The 19,799-nt window shown below is 38.6% G+C and overlaps 4 protein-coding genes across 5 annotated transcripts; 2 read left to right on the top strand and 2 right to left on the bottom strand.

Moving 5' to 3' along the window:
• Positions 1–1,993: 1,993 nt before the first annotated feature.
• On the top strand, positions 1,994–7,024 carry LOC133725939 (3-oxoacyl-[acyl-carrier-protein] synthase, mitochondrial). Of its 2 annotated transcripts, XM_062153354.1 has the most exons (14): positions 2,000–2,190; positions 2,275–2,504; positions 2,606–2,713; positions 2,788–2,859; positions 2,980–3,066; positions 3,495–3,646; positions 4,145–4,225; positions 4,320–4,353; positions 4,468–4,534; positions 4,683–4,759; positions 5,206–5,266; positions 5,391–5,473; positions 5,914–5,985; positions 6,470–7,024. In XM_062153354.1, exons 1-14 carry the CDS (start codon positions 2,082–2,084, stop codon positions 6,632–6,634), a joined length of 1,398 nt encoding a protein of 465 aa, XP_062009338.1. In that variant the 5' UTR covers positions 2,000–2,081; the 3' UTR covers positions 6,635–7,024. The 2 variants fall into 2 exon arrangements, 1 of the variants encoding a protein (XP_062009338.1); XR_009854603.1 differs by lacking the exon at positions 6,470–7,024 and having other exon boundaries at positions 1,994–2,190; positions 5,206–5,312; positions 5,914–5,954.
• Positions 7,025–7,061: 37 nt separating this feature from the next.
• LOC133725940 (tRNase Z TRZ2, chloroplastic) lies at positions 7,062–10,195 on the bottom strand. Its single transcript, XM_062153355.1, has 8 exons — positions 9,691–10,195; positions 9,305–9,467; positions 9,164–9,234; positions 8,596–8,691; positions 8,396–8,509; positions 8,027–8,095; positions 7,823–7,897; positions 7,062–7,398 (listed from the first exon to the last, which is right to left on the bottom strand). The coding sequence occupies exons 1-8, from the start codon at positions 10,060–10,062 to the stop codon at positions 7,309–7,311; spliced, it is 1,050 nt and encodes a 349-aa protein (XP_062009339.1). The 5' UTR covers positions 10,063–10,195; the 3' UTR covers positions 7,062–7,308.
• Positions 10,196–10,482: 287 nt separating this feature from the next.
• Positions 10,483–13,709, bottom strand: LOC133725938 (putative BPI/LBP family protein At1g04970). The gene is made up of 6 exons (XM_062153353.1): positions 13,230–13,709; positions 12,512–12,651; positions 11,754–12,105; positions 11,428–11,676; positions 11,102–11,227; positions 10,483–10,986 (listed from the first exon to the last, which is right to left on the bottom strand). The coding sequence occupies exons 1-6, from the start codon at positions 13,644–13,646 to the stop codon at positions 10,759–10,761; spliced, it is 1,512 nt and encodes a 503-aa protein (XP_062009337.1). The 5' UTR covers positions 13,647–13,709; the 3' UTR covers positions 10,483–10,758.
• An 84-nt stretch (positions 13,710–13,793) lies between these two features.
• LOC133725942 (uncharacterized) lies at positions 13,794–17,849 on the top strand. The gene is made up of 11 exons (XM_062153356.1): positions 13,794–13,939; positions 14,374–14,507; positions 14,819–14,903; positions 15,835–15,905; positions 16,020–16,121; positions 16,220–16,309; positions 16,693–16,767; positions 16,862–16,894; positions 16,997–17,077; positions 17,271–17,330; positions 17,428–17,849. Exons 1-11 carry the CDS (start codon positions 13,879–13,881, stop codon positions 17,608–17,610), a joined length of 975 nt encoding a protein of 324 aa, XP_062009340.1. The 5' UTR covers positions 13,794–13,878; the 3' UTR covers positions 17,611–17,849.
• The last annotated feature ends 1,950 nt before the right edge of the window (positions 17,850–19,799 follow it).

Genomic DNA, 19,799 nt, shown 5'->3' with positions numbered 1-19,799 from the left:
TCAAGGTGAACATTGGATTCAAAACTATAACTAGCCAATCTATGTGCTACTATATTGGCCTGACGAGGAACAAAGCAGAGTTTTAAATCCTCGCTTACAGCTAGAAGACCCTGAATGTCAATAATCAGAGCACTCAATGGAGACAGTTCTGCAGCTGAAGAATTGATAGCCTGCACTGCAAGTAAGCAGTCACTTTTGACAATGGCCAGAGTAATATGCATTGCCTGCAACAGTTCCAATCCATTCTTCAAGGCTAGCAGTTCAACATGTAGTGGGGAACTGACAAACTACATTTTGAAGGAAAAACCAGCTAGAAATTAACTGACCATGTGAGTTTCAAATCACACCCCTCGTACCACCATACTAAATTGAAGCCAAGAAGGCCCCATCAACATTGAGCTTCAAGCAACCATCTTCCAGAGTGACCCACACCTTGCTAGGTTTCGACTGTCCTTGTTGTGCAGTAGCTGAAGAGCGATTAGCTTGCAAGTATTCCTCATGCCAAGCTATGGCATTGGCCACAAGGTTAGCACTGGTTTAAGCATGATCATACCATAACTTATTATTCCGGTTCCTCCAAACACTCCAAAGAAGCACTAGTAACTGATCAAAAGCAAGTGGAGACAGAGAGATAGCTCGTTTTAGCAACCAATCTTTCCATCACAAAGAACTGAAAGAAGAAGTAAGAATAGAGAATGAAGGAGCTCCAAAAATCTCTCTAGCAAAACTGCAATCACAGAAGAAATGCTCTAAGGTTTTTACATGTGTAGAACACATGACTCACTGTAGGGTACCTGAACCTTTCAAAGTCAAAGCAGTCCAAGTTGGGAGCAGATTATGTACTGCCTGCCAACCAAATATAGCCACTTTACTAGGAAATTTGGCTTTCCACACAGGTCCATATGGGTCTTCGGTAGAGGCAGAGGCAGAGGCAAATAGATTACCAATAGAGAAATCACAAGCTACCTTATATGCTGATTTAACAGAGAAATAGCCTTTCTTGTCAAGCTTCCAAGAAGGCCTATCTACTCCAGAACGGCTGCTTAGTGGAAGAGAAAGAACCTGAGAAACCACATGAGGTTCAAAACATGAATGAACTGCTGCAACATCCCAAGATAAAGAGTCACTGTTGATCAAATCAGAGCCTATTTCAAATACCGAGTCTGCAGGTCGAGTTAGAGAATAATGGGAGACAGTTGGGATCCAATTATCCTCCCAGATGCTGACTAATTGGCCATCTCCAATACGCCAAAGTAAACCCACTTGTAAGACTGGCCTTGCCTCCATCAAATTCCTCCGAGAATAAGAAGGGTGTTCCCCCATATCAGCTCTAAGAAAGGAACGAAATGGATAGTACACAGCTTTAAAGACTCTTGCCACAAGTGATTCCGGTTTAGAGAGTAGCCTCCAACCCTGTTTTGAAAGCATTGCTAGGTTATGTGAATGCAAATGTTTAAATCCCATACCTCCCTTATCTTTAGGGAGACACATTCTCTCCCAAGATCTCCAATGAATTCTTCGCTTATCATCTGTACTAGAAAAATCGACAACATAATTGTTGAAGCTCATCACACATACATTTAGGTAAAGCATAGCAATTCATCACATAATTAGGCATCATTTGAGCAACAACCTTAATAAGCAGTTCTTTACCTCCAGAGCTCATGGTTTTAGAACGCCAACTAATAAGTTTCTTTGACAATCTCTCCTTCAGATAGGCAAAAATAGCCTTCTTATTATGTGCTACATGGATAGGTAAACCCAAGTATAAGCCTTGTTCTTTAACACACTGCACACCAAGGATGGCTGCTAAAGTATTTCTGTTCTGTAGACTGACATTGCCTCTAAAGACAACGCTAAAGTCATTGGGATGTAAATCTAGCTGTTGAAAACAAAACAACTCAATTTAAAAGTAATTTTTTTCTACCATTAAATTTACATCTAAAAATTATTGAGTATAGTTTTCTTAGTTAGGACTGAGTAGGGGTGAACATTATTTACCACCCAAAAACCTCGGCTTTCTTGGATTTTTCACAGTAAAGACTAAAGACAGAGCCTTTTGAGAGCTCTAAAAGCTATCTATGGCTGCTTCTGGTTGGCGTAAGCTCTTCACTCGTCGCATTTCATCATCATCTTCTTCTTCTTTCGACCCCCCTCCACTTGTTCACTCTCGCAGAGTCGTCGTCACTGGTATTATTCTCTGCTCCTCTATTTCTCTCTGTGATTCTATGTGAGATTGTGTCCCTTTGGTTAATGGTGGATTCGGGCTTGCAGGTTTGGGCCTGGTGACTCCATTGGGGTGTGGGGTGGAGACTACATGGAAGACACTCATAGACGGCGGTTGTGGCGTTAGGGGATTGACCCTTGAGGATCTCAAGATGAATGGGTTTGATTCAGAGACCCAATCTCACTCTTTTGACCAGCTCACTTCCAAAGTCGCCGCTATTGTGCCCACCGGAACCAATTCAGGTGAATTCAACCAAGACTTGTGGCTCAATTCTAAGGTAAGAAATGCAACCTGGGCCATTCTGATGGCTATTTTGGAGTGTATATGGTGTAATGTTGTTACTGAAATGTCTGTGTGTGTGTGTTTAATTTGTGGCAGGAGCATCGTTCGATTGCGAGGTTTATAGGGTATGCATTGTGTGCTGCTGATGAGGCACTTAGAGATGCTAATTGGATGCCTACTGAGCCTGAGCACAAAGAAAGAACGGTAATTTTGGAAAAGATTACTACTTTGTTACTGTTTTCAAGAGGGTAATTATGTTTTAACTTGAAGAATGGCAGGGTGTCTCAGTTGGTGGGGGAACTGGAAGCATCAGTGACATATTGGATGCTGCACGGTTGATTTGTGAGAAGGTTAGTTTTTTAATAACCTGTGAATGATGTCTTCATTTTTTAGTTACAAGAATCTTGATGTACAAGTTATTGCCTGAAGATGTTTGCCTTGATATGTGCTGTTTCCGTCTTTATATCCAGCGTCTTCGTCGGCTTAGTCCCTTTTTCATCCCACGGATATTGATTAACATGGCAGCTGGTCATGTCAGCATGAAATATGGATTCCAGGTACGTAAATTACTTCAAAAACTAAAGTGCATTTTACAGTATATGATAAGCCTCAACAGATAATGAGCTTTAGATGGACAAGGGGCTAGGCATGCAACTATGGTGCCTTGACCTCTTGACCTCACATGCCATTGAACTGCAAAAATTAGCTGGCAAGGTTTAGTAGCTAGAACTCTTAAATTCTAGTGCAGTTAAAGAAAATTAAAGGTTAACAACAATTACTCTGAGATGTAGGTCATTAGTTTGGAGTTAGAAGAGTGCCAAGTACAAGAACAGAGTGCATCTCATTGTCCTTATTAAGCCGTGAATCTTATATTTCTCTAGAAGAGTGCCAAAGATGTCCCCACCTACTTAGAATGCCTTACGGACTTGTTTTCCAATAATAAAAGAAATCTTTGCAAGTAATCTGGTATTGATTCTGAACGTAGGGGCCAAACCATGCTGCAGTAACAGCGTGTGCCACTGGTGCACATTCTCTGGGTGATGCCACGAGGATGATTCAGTTTGGAGATTCGGATGTTATGGTGGCTGGAGGCACAGAGTCTAGTATTGATGCTTTATCAATTGCAGGATTCTGCAGGTATGATGTAGGATAATAATACTAGAGGCCTTTATCTGAGTGCGCCATGGGCTGCACGGTCCTTGTTTTCTTTTCAATTTCTTTCGGAAGTTGCTGGCTAGTTTCTTTAATGGGCAAGTATAAACCTACTTGATGCATCTTTCAGTGCTCCCTTCACCGTCATCCAACTCTTGTTGTAAAACAATTGTAACTGGAAAATTCGTTGCTAATGATACTGTTTCCATGACTAACATAAATGATAGAGGAAATGTGGTGAGGTTCACTAGTAAAAATACATGAGAAGAAAGACTTTCTCGAGTAATATGACAGAATGGAGTTTTTTTTCTGTATGATAGCACATAATGCAACCACGGCTCTCTCTCTCTCTCAAATGTTTAGAACTGAATTTCTAAACTACAGCATTTGGCTATTTTTGCAAAAGTTGGCTCGACTTTTTGAGGTTTAGTGCATTGTTCTTTTTGTTATATTGTCTAATTATTTTTTCTTCTCAATTTACAGGTCAAGGGCGTTGTCTACAAAGTACAATTCCTCCCCACAAGAAGCATCACGACCTTTTGACTGTGGTCGGGATGGGTTTGTGTAAGTACATATTCTTAAAAGGTTTGTTCCACAAATTGTTTACCTTTTGCTTTCTTGATGCTTCCTGTTACTTAAATCTTCATTTCAAATCCAGGATAGGTGAAGGTTCTGGCGTCTTGGTGTTGGAGGTAGTTGAGACTTTCGTTTCTTGAAAATTTCCTTCTCTCTAAGTTCTTTCTTTCCGGTTCTTAATTGGTATAATCTTCATTGTTTTGTGATTTGGTTAATATTTTCCAATGAAGGAGCTTGAGCATGCAAAGAATCGAGGTGCAAAAATTTATGCAGAAGTTCGTGGTTATGGGATGTCAGGTTGTTTATCTTAATATAATCAATCATAAGTTACAAGTATCTAGGTTGTTTATCTTAATCATAATCAATTACAAGTTACAACTATCTATTCAGTAATGCTCTGGTAATTTCATAATATATTAGTTCTGAATATAGCGACTCTGTACAGGTGATGCATATCACATTACTCAACCACATACTGATGGAAGAGGTGCCATTCTAGCCATGACTAGTGCATTGAGACAGGTAAATACTTGATGGAATGTGTACTTATTCTTCAATCATTTTTTCTCATATCAGTGGAACTTGGTTTATTTAAGGAAATGGAACAATATACCTGGGTCTTGAACGTTTATTTCAAATTTGGTATTCTTCTTAAGTGGTACCACATATATCTTGGGCAGAAAAGGCAGCCAGTTCTGTAAGAATGGATGAAGTATCATGATGTGTGTCCTTGCATGATAATTTTGACTCACGTTAGAAATTGAGTTGGGATATCATAGTGATTGCAGTGAATTATCCCTAATTTGACACCTACAGAAAGTATAGTAGTGTGATCTTAGTAGGTTTACAAACTCTTCCCTCTATAGTTAACTTTCTGAGATCATCATGCATATCAAGATAATTGGGGTTTCTAGTGTTATAGAAAATTTCCTCTAACATCTAGTAATTCAGCTGCCTTTCACATGCAGTCAGGGCTTCATCCTCACCAAGTGGATTATGTAAACGCCCACGCTACCTCAACACCTTTGGGTAAATCATTGGAACTTTACAAATTGCTACAATTTAACATTTTCAGGTGGTTGCTTTAGAATGTTAGTATGTGCCGAAACTAGTATAGCTGCGGCTTATACTGATATTTCTGTGTATTATTCAGGTGATTCAATAGAAGCCAATGCTATCAGAAACGTTTTCACTGAACATGCAACATCAGGTTCTCTAGCGCTGTCCTCCACAAAGGTAAACATGAAGTCTAGGCATGATAGCTTACAGAACATATGTTAGTTGAATATTATCGTTAATTGCATTTTGTAGTCTAGGCATGATATCAGCTCAGCTCTTTTTATCTTTTTGTGTGTGTGTGTGTGTGTGTGTGTTATCAGGATATATCCTGTATTTTCTTGTATTTTTTTCATAGGAGTTTTTGCATAATACATGTATTTTCTGATAGTTTCTAGCTTCAGAATTCACTTTAGGTTTCAAGTAGTTACTGAAAGTCTGCTGTGCAAGTATCTTTCATTCGCAAAGAAGATATAGTTACTGTTCCTAATGTAAAATTGGTAGCAGCAGAAATTCCACTATAAAGTTCTTCAGTTTTGTTATTCCTGGTGCCTTGCAAGCAGAGATTATACAATATCTAAGTGGTGCTTTGTTCATTTTTGTTTGTTATTTACTTTCAGGGAGCTGTTGGTCATCTCCTTGGTGCAGCTGGGGCTGTTGAAGCAATATTTTCTATTTTGGCCATACACCATGTAAGTTGTTAGAGAAAATCACTCTCCTACATTGATTTCCTCTCCACAATCAAATCTGATTGTGTAACCTCCACAATCAAAACTGATTGTGTAACTGTAGATTAGTTTTGAATATTTGTATTTATAGCATTGAATTATGTTGGTAACAGTAGAGCAGATCTTAGCTATATAATGGTACAATTGTAAACATACAAATCAATGAAAATCATATTTAACATAAGTTACTGTTTTGATGACTCAAACACAATCAAATATCTACGGAATAACCGACTGATATAGCTTCTTTGAAGATCCATGACATGGTCATATACTAGCATTACCTTTCAAGCTAGCATTCTGAATCAAGAGGATTTTCACTTGGATAATAATAAGGAAGCAACGAGTCGTGGACTTGTATTTTGACATATAATAGGAAACATTAGTGGATCTGCTACTAAAATTTTCTTCGCACTAATGATTTAATACTTTCTTTGTTTTATTGCAGGGAGTTGCACCACTAACACTTAATCTTTCAAAACCAGACCCACTATTTAAGGATGCTTTCATGCCTTTGACAGCTTCAAAGCAAATGAATATAAGAGCGGCTTTGTCGAACTCTTTTGGCTTTGGAGGAACAAATGCATCTCTGCTGTTTACATCTCCTCCCTGACAACTTACTTGGGTTAAATCTTCTCTTCAAGATTGTGTACCAACTACCATGGATATAAACCCTAAATGCAAGATGGAGCATGGAATGCCAGAGTCACAGTTTTTTTTTTTTTTGGTCTGACCATAGAGTCACAGTTGTAATGCATAAATATGGGCAAAAACCCTTTGTTATGAAGTTTGGATAGGATGAGCTAGGCGGGTTTGAGCCGAATCAGTGTCATGCATGGGTAGCTGAATATGGAGATAGCATTTCTTGATAGTCAAATCCTCACTAACAGTAGTTTTCAGGTTTGCAACTTAGGCTTTGGTTTAGGAGAAGGCCACCACCGGAATATTGTTGTACTGATAACGCAATTTTGTCTAATGAGCTTTTCTTTTAAGCTTTGTTATAGCTTTTGCAGCACATCTATGATCTGAAGCAAGAAATATGAAAGTTGGAAATAAATGGTTGTATTCATTTTCATAAAGTACAAAATAGAGTTTGTGTCCAACTCTGAATATCTTCCAATTTCAAAGACGTGAATTCTTAATCTTGCATTTGTTTCTGCAATGCTAAATCTAACAACAGCCTACAATTGATCCACTGCCCAATTGATCACATCTCTATTTTCATCTCTATCTTTATACACATTTAAGCCAACGTAGCACCAAATCGGCCCCCAAATATCTTATATTCTAAGTGTGCATGGATTTGAAACCTTCTGTAAGAGGGACCACTTTCGCTGACACCTTAGACTGCAACCTTGATACAGCTTGACGAATGTCCTGCAATATGGAGGGAACCATTTATTCAGTAATTATTGAAACAAAGTAATCACAATATAGCATATTGTTCATATCAACAGTCTCATTGTAAAGCATGTACATGAGAATAATTCCCCAAATTCTACTGCATCTAATGTCTTTGAAGTATACCCAAAACACGACCAAAAGATTAGGAATTCTTTTAATACAATCTGTCTTTCCACTGGTACAAAATTTTCAAGATGGAAAACTGACTATAAGGTAGCCACCTATGTTCAGCTTGATATTGTTCATGTCCAACAAGGCAGGGAACACTAAAAGCATGCATGGTGAATATCAAATATTCAATAATAAAATAATGGGCCATAAGCTACCCCAAGATCATCAAATGTTACCATCAGAATACAGAATAATTCAAAAGGACACCATTCAGACATGTGATTACCTCTAAATGGTAGCGGGAGGAGAAATGGGTCAACAAAATTGCCTTATTTCTAATCCACTGAGCATTTTCAATGATCTGCACTTGAGACGGACTAAATTTAGGGTCACAAAATATGTGATAAATGAAGTAGTATACTCATTAGTCAAATATCCGATCAACATGCACTGTATTCAGAAGGAACATGAAAACCAATAGTTCACATGCCTCATTTATATGCGTATGACCATGTTGTCGTGCATCCTCAATACTGAATCCTTCATCCAGAAAAGTTGCCTGTCAAAGATCTCCACCCATCAGAACTGATGTATGTTCTTTTTTCATCAAATCACAAAACATTATGTATGTGTGTGAAACTGTGAGTTATTACAAGGAAGAGCACTACAACATTGTGAATGTATATGTGGAGACGAAAACACCACTGCAATGTCTAGCATCATCGTCTCAGAAGGTTCAAATATCATTCATGCTTTTTTATTTATTATTTTTTTTTTTTTTGAGAATGAAATATCCTTTCATGTTTCCCGCCTTCAAATCCAACAAAAATCTGTCATAAAGGATAAAGTTTGATCATACCTCAGTTATGAGAATCTTTGCCCTCAAGGCATCAGCATTACGTGGATCCAGCATATACTCCGATGTTGTATCCCCTGTGAAGGCCACCTCTGGTGACAATATAGTGTCTGTAATCTGAAAAGGAGAGTTCAAAATCAATACAACTTCAAAGTTCAGTTCACTGATGATGAATGAACAACCGTTTGGCAGATATTACAAACCTCAGTACCAGACTTTTTCAATTTCTCAATCTGTTTCCCTTTCAGATGCATGTACTGCTTCTTCAGTTTTTTTCTAACCGAGTAAATAACATAACCCTGAAAAAAAAAAATATAGAAAAGCAACCAATATTATAAATAGATCTTGAGCTTTTCTAGGTTCCAAAATGCAAACACCACTAAAGTAGATAGAACATCATATGTTGGCAAGAAACAATAATATTGTCTCATATGTGTTAGGGACTCTGGGGAAAGGCTCCCAGGACCTGCTGCATGAGTAGGAGGGGACCAAAGGCCTTCCAAAAGAAACTTTAAATTAAAAAAAAAAAAATTATAAAAATTTACAAACCCATTATGATTTCTATGTAACCTCTGGAAACTTTAGTTAAATCTCTCTCAAATTCAGGCAGTATAGCAGTCTAGTTAATGAATAGCTTGTTTCTTATTTTTGGTTCGACCAGAGTGCTTTTGCCGATGTGTTCACTGAAAAAATCTTGAGATACTCTTATCGCTAATACTGCAATTATTTCAGTAAATTGTGAATGATAAACAATAATATAGTGAAACACACCTGGCTTGGTATGGCATGCTGAGTCCTAAATGGCCGGACAACAAGGTTATTCCGCAGCTCATATGTTTCACCTGAACTCAAAAAATTATCATTCCGACCTGAACAGATATTAAATAATCCCATTAAACCAGTGCTACATACCCACATCCAATGCAACCAATTCAAGTTCCAGCTCCACATGTCCCATGCTCCTGTGAATGTCCATCAGCTTCTCGACATCCTCTTTAATACAAGGAGGCACAAACACAGTCGGAGGCTTTAAGTTGTACAAACCACGGCTGGCTACATACATCGGCAGCCCACCCTGATACAATTCAACAAGCACTAGCATTTCAAACTTCAAACTGACCTAAATGGCTAAGAGTATTGAGCAAACTAAAATCAAGTAAACAACCCAGTGAATTGTTAAACTACACATTACACATTCAAATTCACAAGTGGTAAGATTAAAACCCGGTAAATGAAGCAAAGTAGTATATCTTTATCTTTAGCTACCCAACAGAGCAAAAAAGCAAGAGCTAACTCACAATGTGGTCAAGATGGGCATGAGTGATGAAGAGAGAATTCTGATGAATGGCTCTGGAGGGACACCTGCCGATATCCAAAGCACACTTAAACTCCGGAATAATGATGCAAGTCTCATGACCCCCAACGGAGACGCCCTCAATGGAGTAGCCCTCCAAGTCCACACCTTTTCGGAGAACCTGGTTCCGGGCTATCCGGTACTCGTCGTCCTCGATAGCCCGGCCCACTGCAGATAGATAAGGCGAGGAGGCTTTGAGGGAATTGAGAGGATTGGAGAGGGTTTGAAGGGAAGTTGTGTGGGGTTTTCCAATGGGGTGGTGGAGTGGGAAGATTAGAGGGGCTTTGGAGGGTGTAGTGGTCAGAGAGATTTGCATTTTGGGGTTGTGGGTTTGGGAGAGTAGGTCATGAGATAGGAACCCAAAACAGAGAGAGGGGTTTAGGGAGGTTTTTCACAGTCTCTAGTTTCAGAGATATTTTGGGAGCTTATCTAATTTCGGACTTCGGAGGGAGAAGAGGTTAAACGGTGCGTTTTAGCTGTTTGTGTGGCGGCTTCACTGTTTTGCAAAGGAAGATAAAACGCAGCGTCTTGGCCGATTTAAGATGAATTAAGAAAGTCACTACATTTTCAGACACAAAAAAAACAGTTCTTGAATCAAACAATGAAAAATTGCCTCCTTTTGCTTTGTCAGCTTTCAATTTTGACACGTTTAGGTCGGGTTGTGTTAGAGATTTCAAGTTGTAAGTTCTGTTTTTCTCCTCACATAAAAAAAAAAAAAAAAAAAATGAACTCTTCGTTCTAGATGAAAAAACCATAGACGCATTGCAACATTACATTTTCGGCTTTTGCCCTGAGGCTACATTGAGGATTTGAGGGGAAAAAGCCTTGACAACAAGTAGGTTTTAGCTACAACATGTACAGTGGTGGTGTTGTGATGTTCAAGAAGGTCTGAGACAGTCTGTCACATTCAAGGGTTGTTCTTGGACTAACTTTACATACTGAACATTGAGCAGTGCTATACAAAGCAGGGAAGCTGATGCATTGAGTCCTTATGAGCATTTTGAAGACAAGTTTATGTGGCATGAGTGTATTTAGACAGACTTTGTAGGAACGCATTAAGATTGTGTGAATCTGATGGTTCGTATGTCACGTCGCTGCAAACCATAATTTTTGAACCCGAGCAGAGTAGTTCGCCATTCTGAATGGTGAATCCGTGAACGATTGGTAGTGGGATTCCCTTTCCGAGGTGTGAGTTCACATATGGCACAAAAACAGTCTGAATGACCGTCCAAACCACCGGCTGCAATGAGAGATAACGAGCAAGTATAAACAATTAAGGTCCACATCACAGCCTGAGAAGGAAAATTGTGAAGCAACTAAATTCGATTCGAGCAAACTTTGTAGATGTAGAGTACCTGAATGAGATACATGCGAAGATTGCCAATATTGCTCCACTTCAATGACATAGAAAAGTCATCCACTTTCATGCTGCCGGCAAGGTTATTGCCCGAGAGTTTAACTGAACTTGATGCACGAATGACCTTATGGAGTATCAAACAGTTAATACAATTTGTTGTAAGAGGTCAAACAGGAAGATCATGAATAAATTAAACAAACAACGAAAAGTGCCATATGGAAAAACTCACATAGAAAAAGAAACAAAAATGTTGAAAGCATGGAAAAGGTTATGAATGAGATTATCATATGATATGACTATTCAATTTCCCATCAATAAACTTACCAATGAGATGCATGCAACTGGTATTACACTGTTTTCGTCCAATACATCAATGATCAGGTCAGCATAGATGATAGCACCAATATTATGCTCTGAGATCTTTATGACTGGTGGAGAAGATAAAGAAATATTCAAGTTCATATCATGGTTTGGGTATTTCTTGTATAGTTGGGGAATAATGAATCTCCATCCAGCAGTGTTCAAAAAAGACTGATCTGGTATCTTGTCCACAGTCCATTGCATAAATTCTGCCTGTCCAAAGACATGGTTACACTAGTTAGCATACAAACTCAATTCCAAAATATTCCAAGCATATTTCAAAAACTTACATCAAAGTATGTGGCTGCTACAGAGTTAAACACAGCCTCATCCAATGCTATTCCAAGCATTTTAGATGGATCCGAGCATGCAACTAATGCTTTTGAATCCTTGTTATGGTACTCAAAGACTGAAGGCTTTCTTCGTGCAGTAAATAAACCATTAATCTCAAATCCTATGGAAGAATTACTCAAAACTGGGTCATTTACAAAAGTTGCATTCAAATAAGTATCATCATCTAATGGGATTTCCTTTGGAAGAGCTTGCAGAACTGAATCGAGCTTTACAATTCCATCTTTAAGTTTTTTGGTGATAGAATTTTCCACTGCAGATCCTATTTGTTCTTCAAATGCATTAATCATCCTAAGAAATGACAAGGAAAGGATTATTCACAGAAAGAAAATCAAAATGCTGATCAGGATCTTCAAGTAAAAGGTGTATAAAGCATAATCCATGCACAATGGAAGGAAATCAGAAACTATTAGTGGAAACTTGAGATGCTGCTATCATGTGAAACAAACTAGTAACTGAAATAATAAATAGAAATAGGTGCCATCATGATATAGGAAAATTAACGAAAAAGTAGAATAATGAGAATCAAAAGCCTAGAATTTTGACAAAATTTGTAACCATGAACACAGTTAAATGGTATAAACCAGATGCACTGCTAACCCAACTAATACAAGGTTGTTGATGCAGGGACAGAAGGGGAACAACAATTAAAACAATCGTAAACAGGTCCCCACGACCAATAAGAGAAATTGCATACCCTTGATAAAACCAAGAGGCTCCTCCATCCAATTTTATGGAAATCTCCTTAACATGACAACCACAGTCCTTCAGGGAAAGCTTCAGAGTTCCTTCTTGGATCCCCAAGCCTAATGTAAGCCCAACTTCCACGCCTTCAACCTTATCCATAATCAGCAGTTATCAAACTTCATTTGTTAAAAGCACATAAAAATGAGCAGAAACACACTCAAAGAAACAGAAAAAACTCCAATTGTCTGGAAACCTCGTGTAGTTTTCAATTCATAACGAGGAACAAAATAGATCTTTGAAATGTTCAGTGAAAAGGGAGCATATTGCACGCCTAAGGCCGTTTATCATATCCATAAAAATCAGTGACTAATTTAAGTTTCTAACAAGCGTACTTAATATGAAACTAAGCCATTCCTGTACAATTTTGAATGCAGAAGATGATAACCACAATTAAATCATTCCACACACACACACACACATATTCCTTTCAAAGTCCAATAACATCTAAGAAGCAAATGAATCATAACAAGCTAATCAGTAATCACACAAATACTCAAACCCCACTAGTAATCTATAGTCTAAAGTAAACAAAGCACAGCCTTTATCTCAAACCCTGAAATGCACAACATTATACAATATCAGTAACACCAATTTCTCCTCCAACTTCAATATCACATTACCACTACTAACTTAGCTCACAAGCATAACAAACCAAAACTTGATCATACCTTTACAGAGGCACTGCCTTCATCGGAAACCTCAACCGGCGCAACCCAAGTACTATACGAATAATACCAATTCATGCTCAAATTACAAGTCGTCTCCGAAGCAATAATAGCAATCCCATCATCACCCAGCTTGATATAAGACGAACCCACATCGATTCCATAGATTGTGATATTCGAAACCACCATATAAACACTCCCCAGAAACGGGACCCTCATCGATTTCTTAATTTGGGGAACTTGGAGTGGAATTATGGAAGACACAGCTTCGGTCACCAGCAATTCCTTAAGAAAATCAAGACCCTTTTGGGATATGACTATGGAGGTAAAGGCCTGGTCTTTGGCTTCGACTTGGAATTGGGTCTGCGTTGGAATCAAGAACGAAGCTAGGAGAAGCAACAACATTATTGGCGGTGCCATTGAAATTGATTTCTGGGTAAGAAAAAAAAGATTGATTCTTTTGGCACAGGAAAAAAAAATAAAGCTCAAAGCTTTAAAAGGAAACGATTGGGTAGGCGAAATGACGAGAACGCCCCAGGAACATATTTATACTCGTCGTCGTTAAAGTAAAAATTGGATCTTTTTTTTTTTTTGAAAAAAAAATTGGATCTTTATTTGTAGGGAGAAGAAGAAAAAGGGGAGGGGGAGAAAGATGACCTTACAGGCTGGGTCTGGGGTTTCGACCTCTCAGGTTCTCGTTCTTGTTGGCGCAGGTGAGGTTTTACTAGAAACTCTAAACCCAAATACCCTATTCTCAGTTGGTTTGTTCTTTACTGTTATGATTATCATCATCAGCATGTTTGATCACTTTGTTTTCCATTTTGATTTGGATTCTGGAATTTTTTAATGATTTCAGCAACTGGGTTACTTGGGATATGAACTTGGTTCAAGCTTGATTTAAACAATTTCTAGTTGTTGCTTGTGCATAAAGCAAAATTCAGTTTTGTCATCTGAATGAAAATTTCATTATGAATGGAAGCAAAGTTCATTACATTTTGTTCTATAATTATCAGCAATTTTATAAGGAAATAATAATAAAAAAGTAGGTATTTGAGTACCTCTAATGGCAAAAAACTGTGTGGTTTAATTATGAAGCACATGTGCAGGTATTGTCCTTTAACGTAGTTTGTTCCCTTTTGTAACTTAGGCTTGACGAGTTCGATCATTTTGAGGAATGGCCGTTTGTCTGATCTTCTTGCACAGCTTCAGGAGTTATGCAAGGGTGTAAATGAAGTTGAGATCTTGCCGGAGAAATTTGATAGCTCAATTCTTAGAGCTCAGGTATTGCAACTTATTCGTGATTTGATTCAAAGTAATATTCTACGGCTCCATAAGTGTTGGCATCTACTTCAACTAAGAATATTGTATGAAAAAAAAAAAACAAGAGCTGTTTCTTGATTCCTTCATATTGAACTCTTTAGGAGGTGCTTGTAAATATGTAGTTATGTTACCAGTCCTATTATTATATTGCTCCTTTTCTGAACGGCTTAATGGCTAATTCTTGTTTCATCATGCTCGTAGGTCATAAATACATCATACATTTCATCTTTTCAGGGTGTTTATAAGTAAAACTAATGTGTTTCCACCCTCAGATTCAACAATTGTCGGAAGAAATCAGGGAGTTAACCTTATCTTCTGGCCCCGTTACCATCTACAATGGGAATTCTGACTCTGGTGGTATACACCTATAAATCCCTTGCATATTCTTTATTCAAAAATATTTGATTCTGTCGAAATCTATCTGCTTCATTGTACTTTTTGAACATTTGAGTATTTATAATATTTATTTTGACCTCTTTTGTTATTTTCTTTTATTGACATATTGGATGAGTTTATCAAACCCTTCAAGAGATTTCAGCTAGCAGTTAATTAGTGTATAAATTCAACATTTAGTATTTTGTTAGCCTAGTTATAGCCACCTTCTGTAGATGTTGTGAAACTCTCAGATTCTAGTTATTCTGCCTCAGTTAACCCAGTTATAGCCACCTTCTGTTTAAGGCTATTTATGTTACATCATGCAGGGTATAATTAATTTAGCCTACCTGGAAAGGGTATTATAATTATGATTTACTCTTAGCTATGAGCGTTTTTTTGGTACATCTCCTTTTCATGGTTCATGATTTGCTTAATTTGGAGAAAATGTTCAATAGTCTTCAGTTTATGATCAATGAAGTGCAGCTGTGTTTCCTTGCCATAACCAAGAAAATGGAAGATATCATAAGTACATAACTGAATTGTGAATTAGACATTCTGAAACCTTGGATTCTAACTTCTTCACACAGAGAAGAGGGTCTACATACTAATTTACTATCACAAGAAAAGATTTTTCTGACTATGATGTACAAGGTCAGAATGGGATGGGTTTTGAGGAAGGCCTTAGGAACCAGTTTGGTTTATTTTCTATGGAGTAGAGTATATAAGAAGTAATCTTCAAGTTATCGTCCGGGTTTATGGTATTCAGTTTAATTACTAGCATAAGTGATAAACTTCCTTTCATATGTGTCTTCTTCGTTCTCAACTGTCTCATCAGGAGTCAATCTATATTATATGGGAAGGATTTGTTGAATCTTATTTAGATATATGTGCTCACATGTTTCATTCTCTACAGGGAGTTATGCCTCGTACTTAATTCCAGCTGCTGCACTTGGTGCTATGGGATATTGCTACATGAAGTGGAAGGTTAGACCTACTTATGAATGATTTCAGATGATTTGTGGTCGCACAGAAATACATGTACTTGTAAGGATTTGTAATTTTGCTTTATGATTTACGTATGTTTGCTGTATTGTGCAGGGATGGTCATTTTCTGATGTAATGTATGTAACAAGGCATAATATGGCGAATGCTGTTGCAACTGTGTCAAAGCAATTAGAGACTGTGCATGAAACATTGGCTGTAAGTCATTTTTGTCAGCCACCTTCTGGTGGTTCCCGAGATGGTAATCTTTGGAAAGTGTCTGGAGCATACTAGTATCTTGATATTGTTTTTTGCAGATTACAAGAAGACATCTGACCAAGAAGCTGGAAGAGTTGGATTGGAAGGTGGAGGAACAGAGGGAAACAACGCAGCTTATTGCAAATGGTGTATGGAACTTTTAACTTACATACTTTAATGTAAATAAGACATAAATATGCTGTCTCATGATCAGAAATTTTATTATTGAAATGGGGATTAATTTGTTTCCTGTTCCACTTCCTCCTTCTCGGCTGAATCATTAGGGAAGATAGGAGATTCATTGGCCTTCCATTCTAATAACTACTATGTGCATCACCTTGACAAGCAAGATAAATGCCTTTACCTCTTTGATAGTAGATGTTACAAAAGGAATTTAAAATTCCTTTCGTAACAACTGCTCCATAGCGTCCATTCAGACTGGGAGGCAATAGTAAATTCAAAGTAATGATGGGGGATCTTAAAGCACATCATAACTATGCCTACATCTCTTTAACATTTTATTTGCATACAGGTGAATGAGGTGAAATCAAACCTTTCTCAAATTGGGTTTGATGTTGACGCGATTCATCAACTGGTCTCTGGGTTGGTGAGCTGCTTTTCTTTCCTTTATATATGTTTTATGCCACTCTTACTGACATAAGCTTGTAGACTTATGTTGGATTTGCTAATTGGCTTAACAGGAAGGCAAGGTCGATCTTCTCGAGAGCAAACAGGTTATATTTTTGGTTTTTCAGTTATCTCTGGTTACTTCTGTGTTTTCTAATTTCCTTTGGTTTCTTGACTGATTGATTTCCCCTTTATATTTCATAATATAGGATGTGACAAACTCAGGTCTATGGTACCTATGCCAAGTAGCTGAAGGCTCAAAAGATCGGCTGGAAACTAAAACAATTCAGGTCAGAAATTTTTTATATGAGTTCAATTGAAATCTGTCTGCATTAGTTCTACTTTTAGTGACCATAATAGTCTTATTCTTCTGCTATTGCAATTTTTATCAATGAGATTGGCTTACTGTTCATCTAAATTGTCATGGACTCTTTGTCTCTCTCCTCATTCAGTTACTAAGTCATCTTATTTTGTAATTGGTAGGATGTCTCTGCTAAGCTAACAAAGCATTTAACATTCACATCTGAGGACAAATCACTCGAGGTATTTTCTTCATTGTCTTCTCTGTTCTGTGTTCCACATAATGTTTGCTTCTATTCACCTAATGGCATTATTGCAACTTCCATGAATAATACCTCAGGGCCTCCAATTCATTGCTGACACTAAAGAACCGAGCATGGTTGAGAAATCAATGACAAGCACGGAAACTACTAATCCCAGCAACTTCACTGGCCAAAAAGTTCCAGCCCTAAAAACAAGAATACACAGGTCGTATCCTGTTGGGATTTCTTTGTACCGGAACATAACGAGCTTGGATTCATGATTTTTTTTTTTCTCATTTCTTTTTTGTTCTTTTTGCCCTTTCCAATTGATTCTTGAAAAAATGTGTGGTTTCTGGAACTCGTTTGCTTGTCTGAGTTTCCAAAATGGGTGTTTCAGTTCACACTTATTTGATGCTTAGGAGAAAATATAGTGGTTGTAATTCAGCGTTGCTATTGCTTCACTAATATACATGTATAAAATGAACTCAAATATATTCTTATAAAGATCTTTTGCCAACGACATTTTTGGATATCATACAACCTTTACTACCATGAGAAACCCTAGTCTCTCCCAAGCGGCGCTCCTCTTTGCGCTCATCCTAACGCAACTTGGTTGCGACGGCGACAAAAACAGCGGCTCCGGCTGCATTGAACCACCAAGAAATCTCTCTCTAGCCCTTCCAGAGGTGGATGGCCCTCTCTACCTCAAGGATAAACCTCCTTACTTCTCCCAATCTTTTGATCGAATCGGTGTCGGTGGAGCTCTCTCTCTCGAAACCATAAGGCTGCATCACTTCGTGGACGGCTCCACTCTCGGAGACTCTTCCATTCATGGTGGGCACTTGCGGCGACGAGGCTGGCGATTTTGGTATGGTCTGGTGATGGCGTCTTGGTCTGCTGCGCGGGGAATCGAGGTCATCTCCCCATCTGGGAATGGCCACTTTGATGGCAATGAATGGGATCCAAATCGGATTGATGATTTGGTACAGCCAGGAGGTCAGACTGGCTGGGTGGCGCCGATTTGGCTGGGGCTCACTTCTTCTGTGGCGGCGCTGGGCTGTCGATTGGGCTTGGTTTCCATGCAAAGGTCACGACGCTTGGTGGTGAAGCACAGAGAGCGACACAAGCTTTCGGAAGCCGATGATTTGGAGGCGGTATTGGAGTTTGTCGGCGTCACTGCGATGGTGCTTCGGAGCAGTGACAGCAGGAATCCGATTCGGACTTGGATGCCCAAATCATTATGGGTGGCGATGCCTTGGGGTTGTAGTTGGACCCAAGTTCAATTCTGGTTCTTGATAACGTCGAGGGCAGGATTGTTCTCGGTGTGGTGGTTGTCTGATCAGCCAAATTTGATGGCGGCGGCATTGACGCGGTGGCCAACAACGAAACTCATTTCGAGCCTTAAGCTTGTTGGGCCTCTCTCTGGGCTGGGTGCCCTATTCGGTTTTGGACTTGGTTTGTTGGGGTCCAGAATCCTTAATGAGCTTCTTGGTCTGCGGGCTGAGCTTAGAGAAGACATATTTTGGGCCTGGCTTTATTGGGTTCAAAATGACGGTTGGGTTTTATACCCACTTTCTAGTTAGTTGTTTATGTGAACTTGCCTATTACTATGCGTACTGTTTCATAGTTAATAGGCTCGCTTTGAATAAGTGAGCATGAAATGTCGAATGAATGGTCCTACCCTATGTATCAACGTGGTGTGAACTGCATCACAACTTCTTGTCTATCTGTACATGGTAGCGGAAGGATATGTAATGGTCATTCTGGCCTTACCGTATTAATGAAATCTATATGATTCTTTGTCAAAAAAAAAAAAAAATATATATATATATATATATATATATATATATATATTCTTATGAAAATACCTGTATCATTGACCAAATAAAAGAAGTACATGATATGTCATCGGATAACTCCCTAGTTTTGTTTTTCTTTCATCTTTTTTCGTTACAAGAATTCACGAGTTATTCTTCAGATAGGTTGAATTTAACATTATTACAGGAGCATTTATTCTTCGGAAAAGTTGGAGAGACTAGCTCTCCACGTACAAATCAGAATCAAAAACCATGGGAAGGCCACCAATTGCCAAGAGTTCTTTACAAATTCCATTCTTCGGATTGCCCAAAAGTATTTCCAATTGATTTCTTATGACTAATACCTTGGCATAGTGGCCTGAAATATAAACTTCTTCGATCAGATATTCGCTTTGAGCATATCTATCTTGATTAAGAACTATTGGTGCTTATAGGGGTCGTCAATGGGCAGGGCAGGGCCGGCCCTGCCCAAAATTAATGGGCTCAGGCCCGGCCGGGCAGGGCCAAAACATATTTTTTTTATTTTTCGGGCCGGGCAGGGCCGGGCTTCTCCCGGCCCTGCCCAAAATTAATGGGCTCAGGCCCGGCCGGGCAGGGCCAAAACATATTTTTTTTTATTTTTCGGGCCGGGCAGGGCCGGGCTTCTCTTAAAA

The sequence above is a fragment of the Rosa rugosa genome, chromosome 1 (assembly GCF_958449725.1).
Source record: "Rosa rugosa chromosome 1, drRosRugo1.1, whole genome shotgun sequence".
In the NCBI taxonomy this organism is placed as follows: domain Eukaryota; kingdom Viridiplantae; phylum Streptophyta; class Magnoliopsida; order Rosales; family Rosaceae; genus Rosa; species Rosa rugosa.
This window is presented reverse-complemented; position numbering and strand designations above follow the sequence as displayed.

Coding starts and splice junctions, on each gene's coding strand:
- LOC133725939 (XM_062153354.1), top strand. CDS start 2,082: ATGGCTGCTTCTGGTTGGCGTAAGCTCTTCACTCGTCGCATTTCATCA. Junction 2,860..2,979: donor CACGGTTGATTTGTGAGAAG/GTTAGTTTTTTA, acceptor CTTTATATCCAG/CGTCTTCGTCGGCTTAGTCC. Junction 4,535..4,682: donor TCGTGGTTATGGGATGTCAG/GTTGTTTATCTT, acceptor GACTCTGTACAG/GTGATGCATATCACATTACT.
- LOC133725940 (XM_062153355.1), bottom strand. CDS start 10,062: ATGCAAATCTCTCTGACCACTACACCCTCCAAAGCCCCTCTAATCTTC. Junction 8,510..8,595: donor TGAAAAAGTCTGGTACTGAG/GTTTGTAATATC, acceptor TCTCCTTTTCAG/ATTACAGACACTATATTGTC. Junction 7,399..7,822: donor CCTCCCGCTACCATTTAGAG/GTAATCACATGT, acceptor TCCATATTGCAG/GACATTCGTCAAGCTGTATC.
- LOC133725938 (XM_062153353.1), bottom strand. CDS start 13,646: ATGGCACCGCCAATAATGTTGTTGCTTCTCCTAGCTTCGTTCTTGATT. Junction 12,106..12,511: donor GCCTCTTGGTTTTATCAAGG/GTATGCAATTTC, acceptor GTCATTTCTTAG/GATGATTAATGCATTTGAAG. Junction 10,987..11,101: donor TTCGCATGTATCTCATTCAG/GTACTCTACATC, acceptor CTCTCATTGCAG/CCGGTGGTTTGGACGGTCAT.
- LOC133725942 (XM_062153356.1), top strand. CDS start 13,879: ATGACCTTACAGGCTGGGTCTGGGGTTTCGACCTCTCAGGTTCTCGTT. Junction 13,940..14,373: donor TCTCGTTCTTGTTGGCGCAG/GTGAGGTTTTAC, acceptor TTTGTAACTTAG/GCTTGACGAGTTCGATCATT. Junction 17,331..17,427: donor CTGAGGACAAATCACTCGAG/GTATTTTCTTCA, acceptor ATAATACCTCAG/GGCCTCCAATTCATTGCTGA.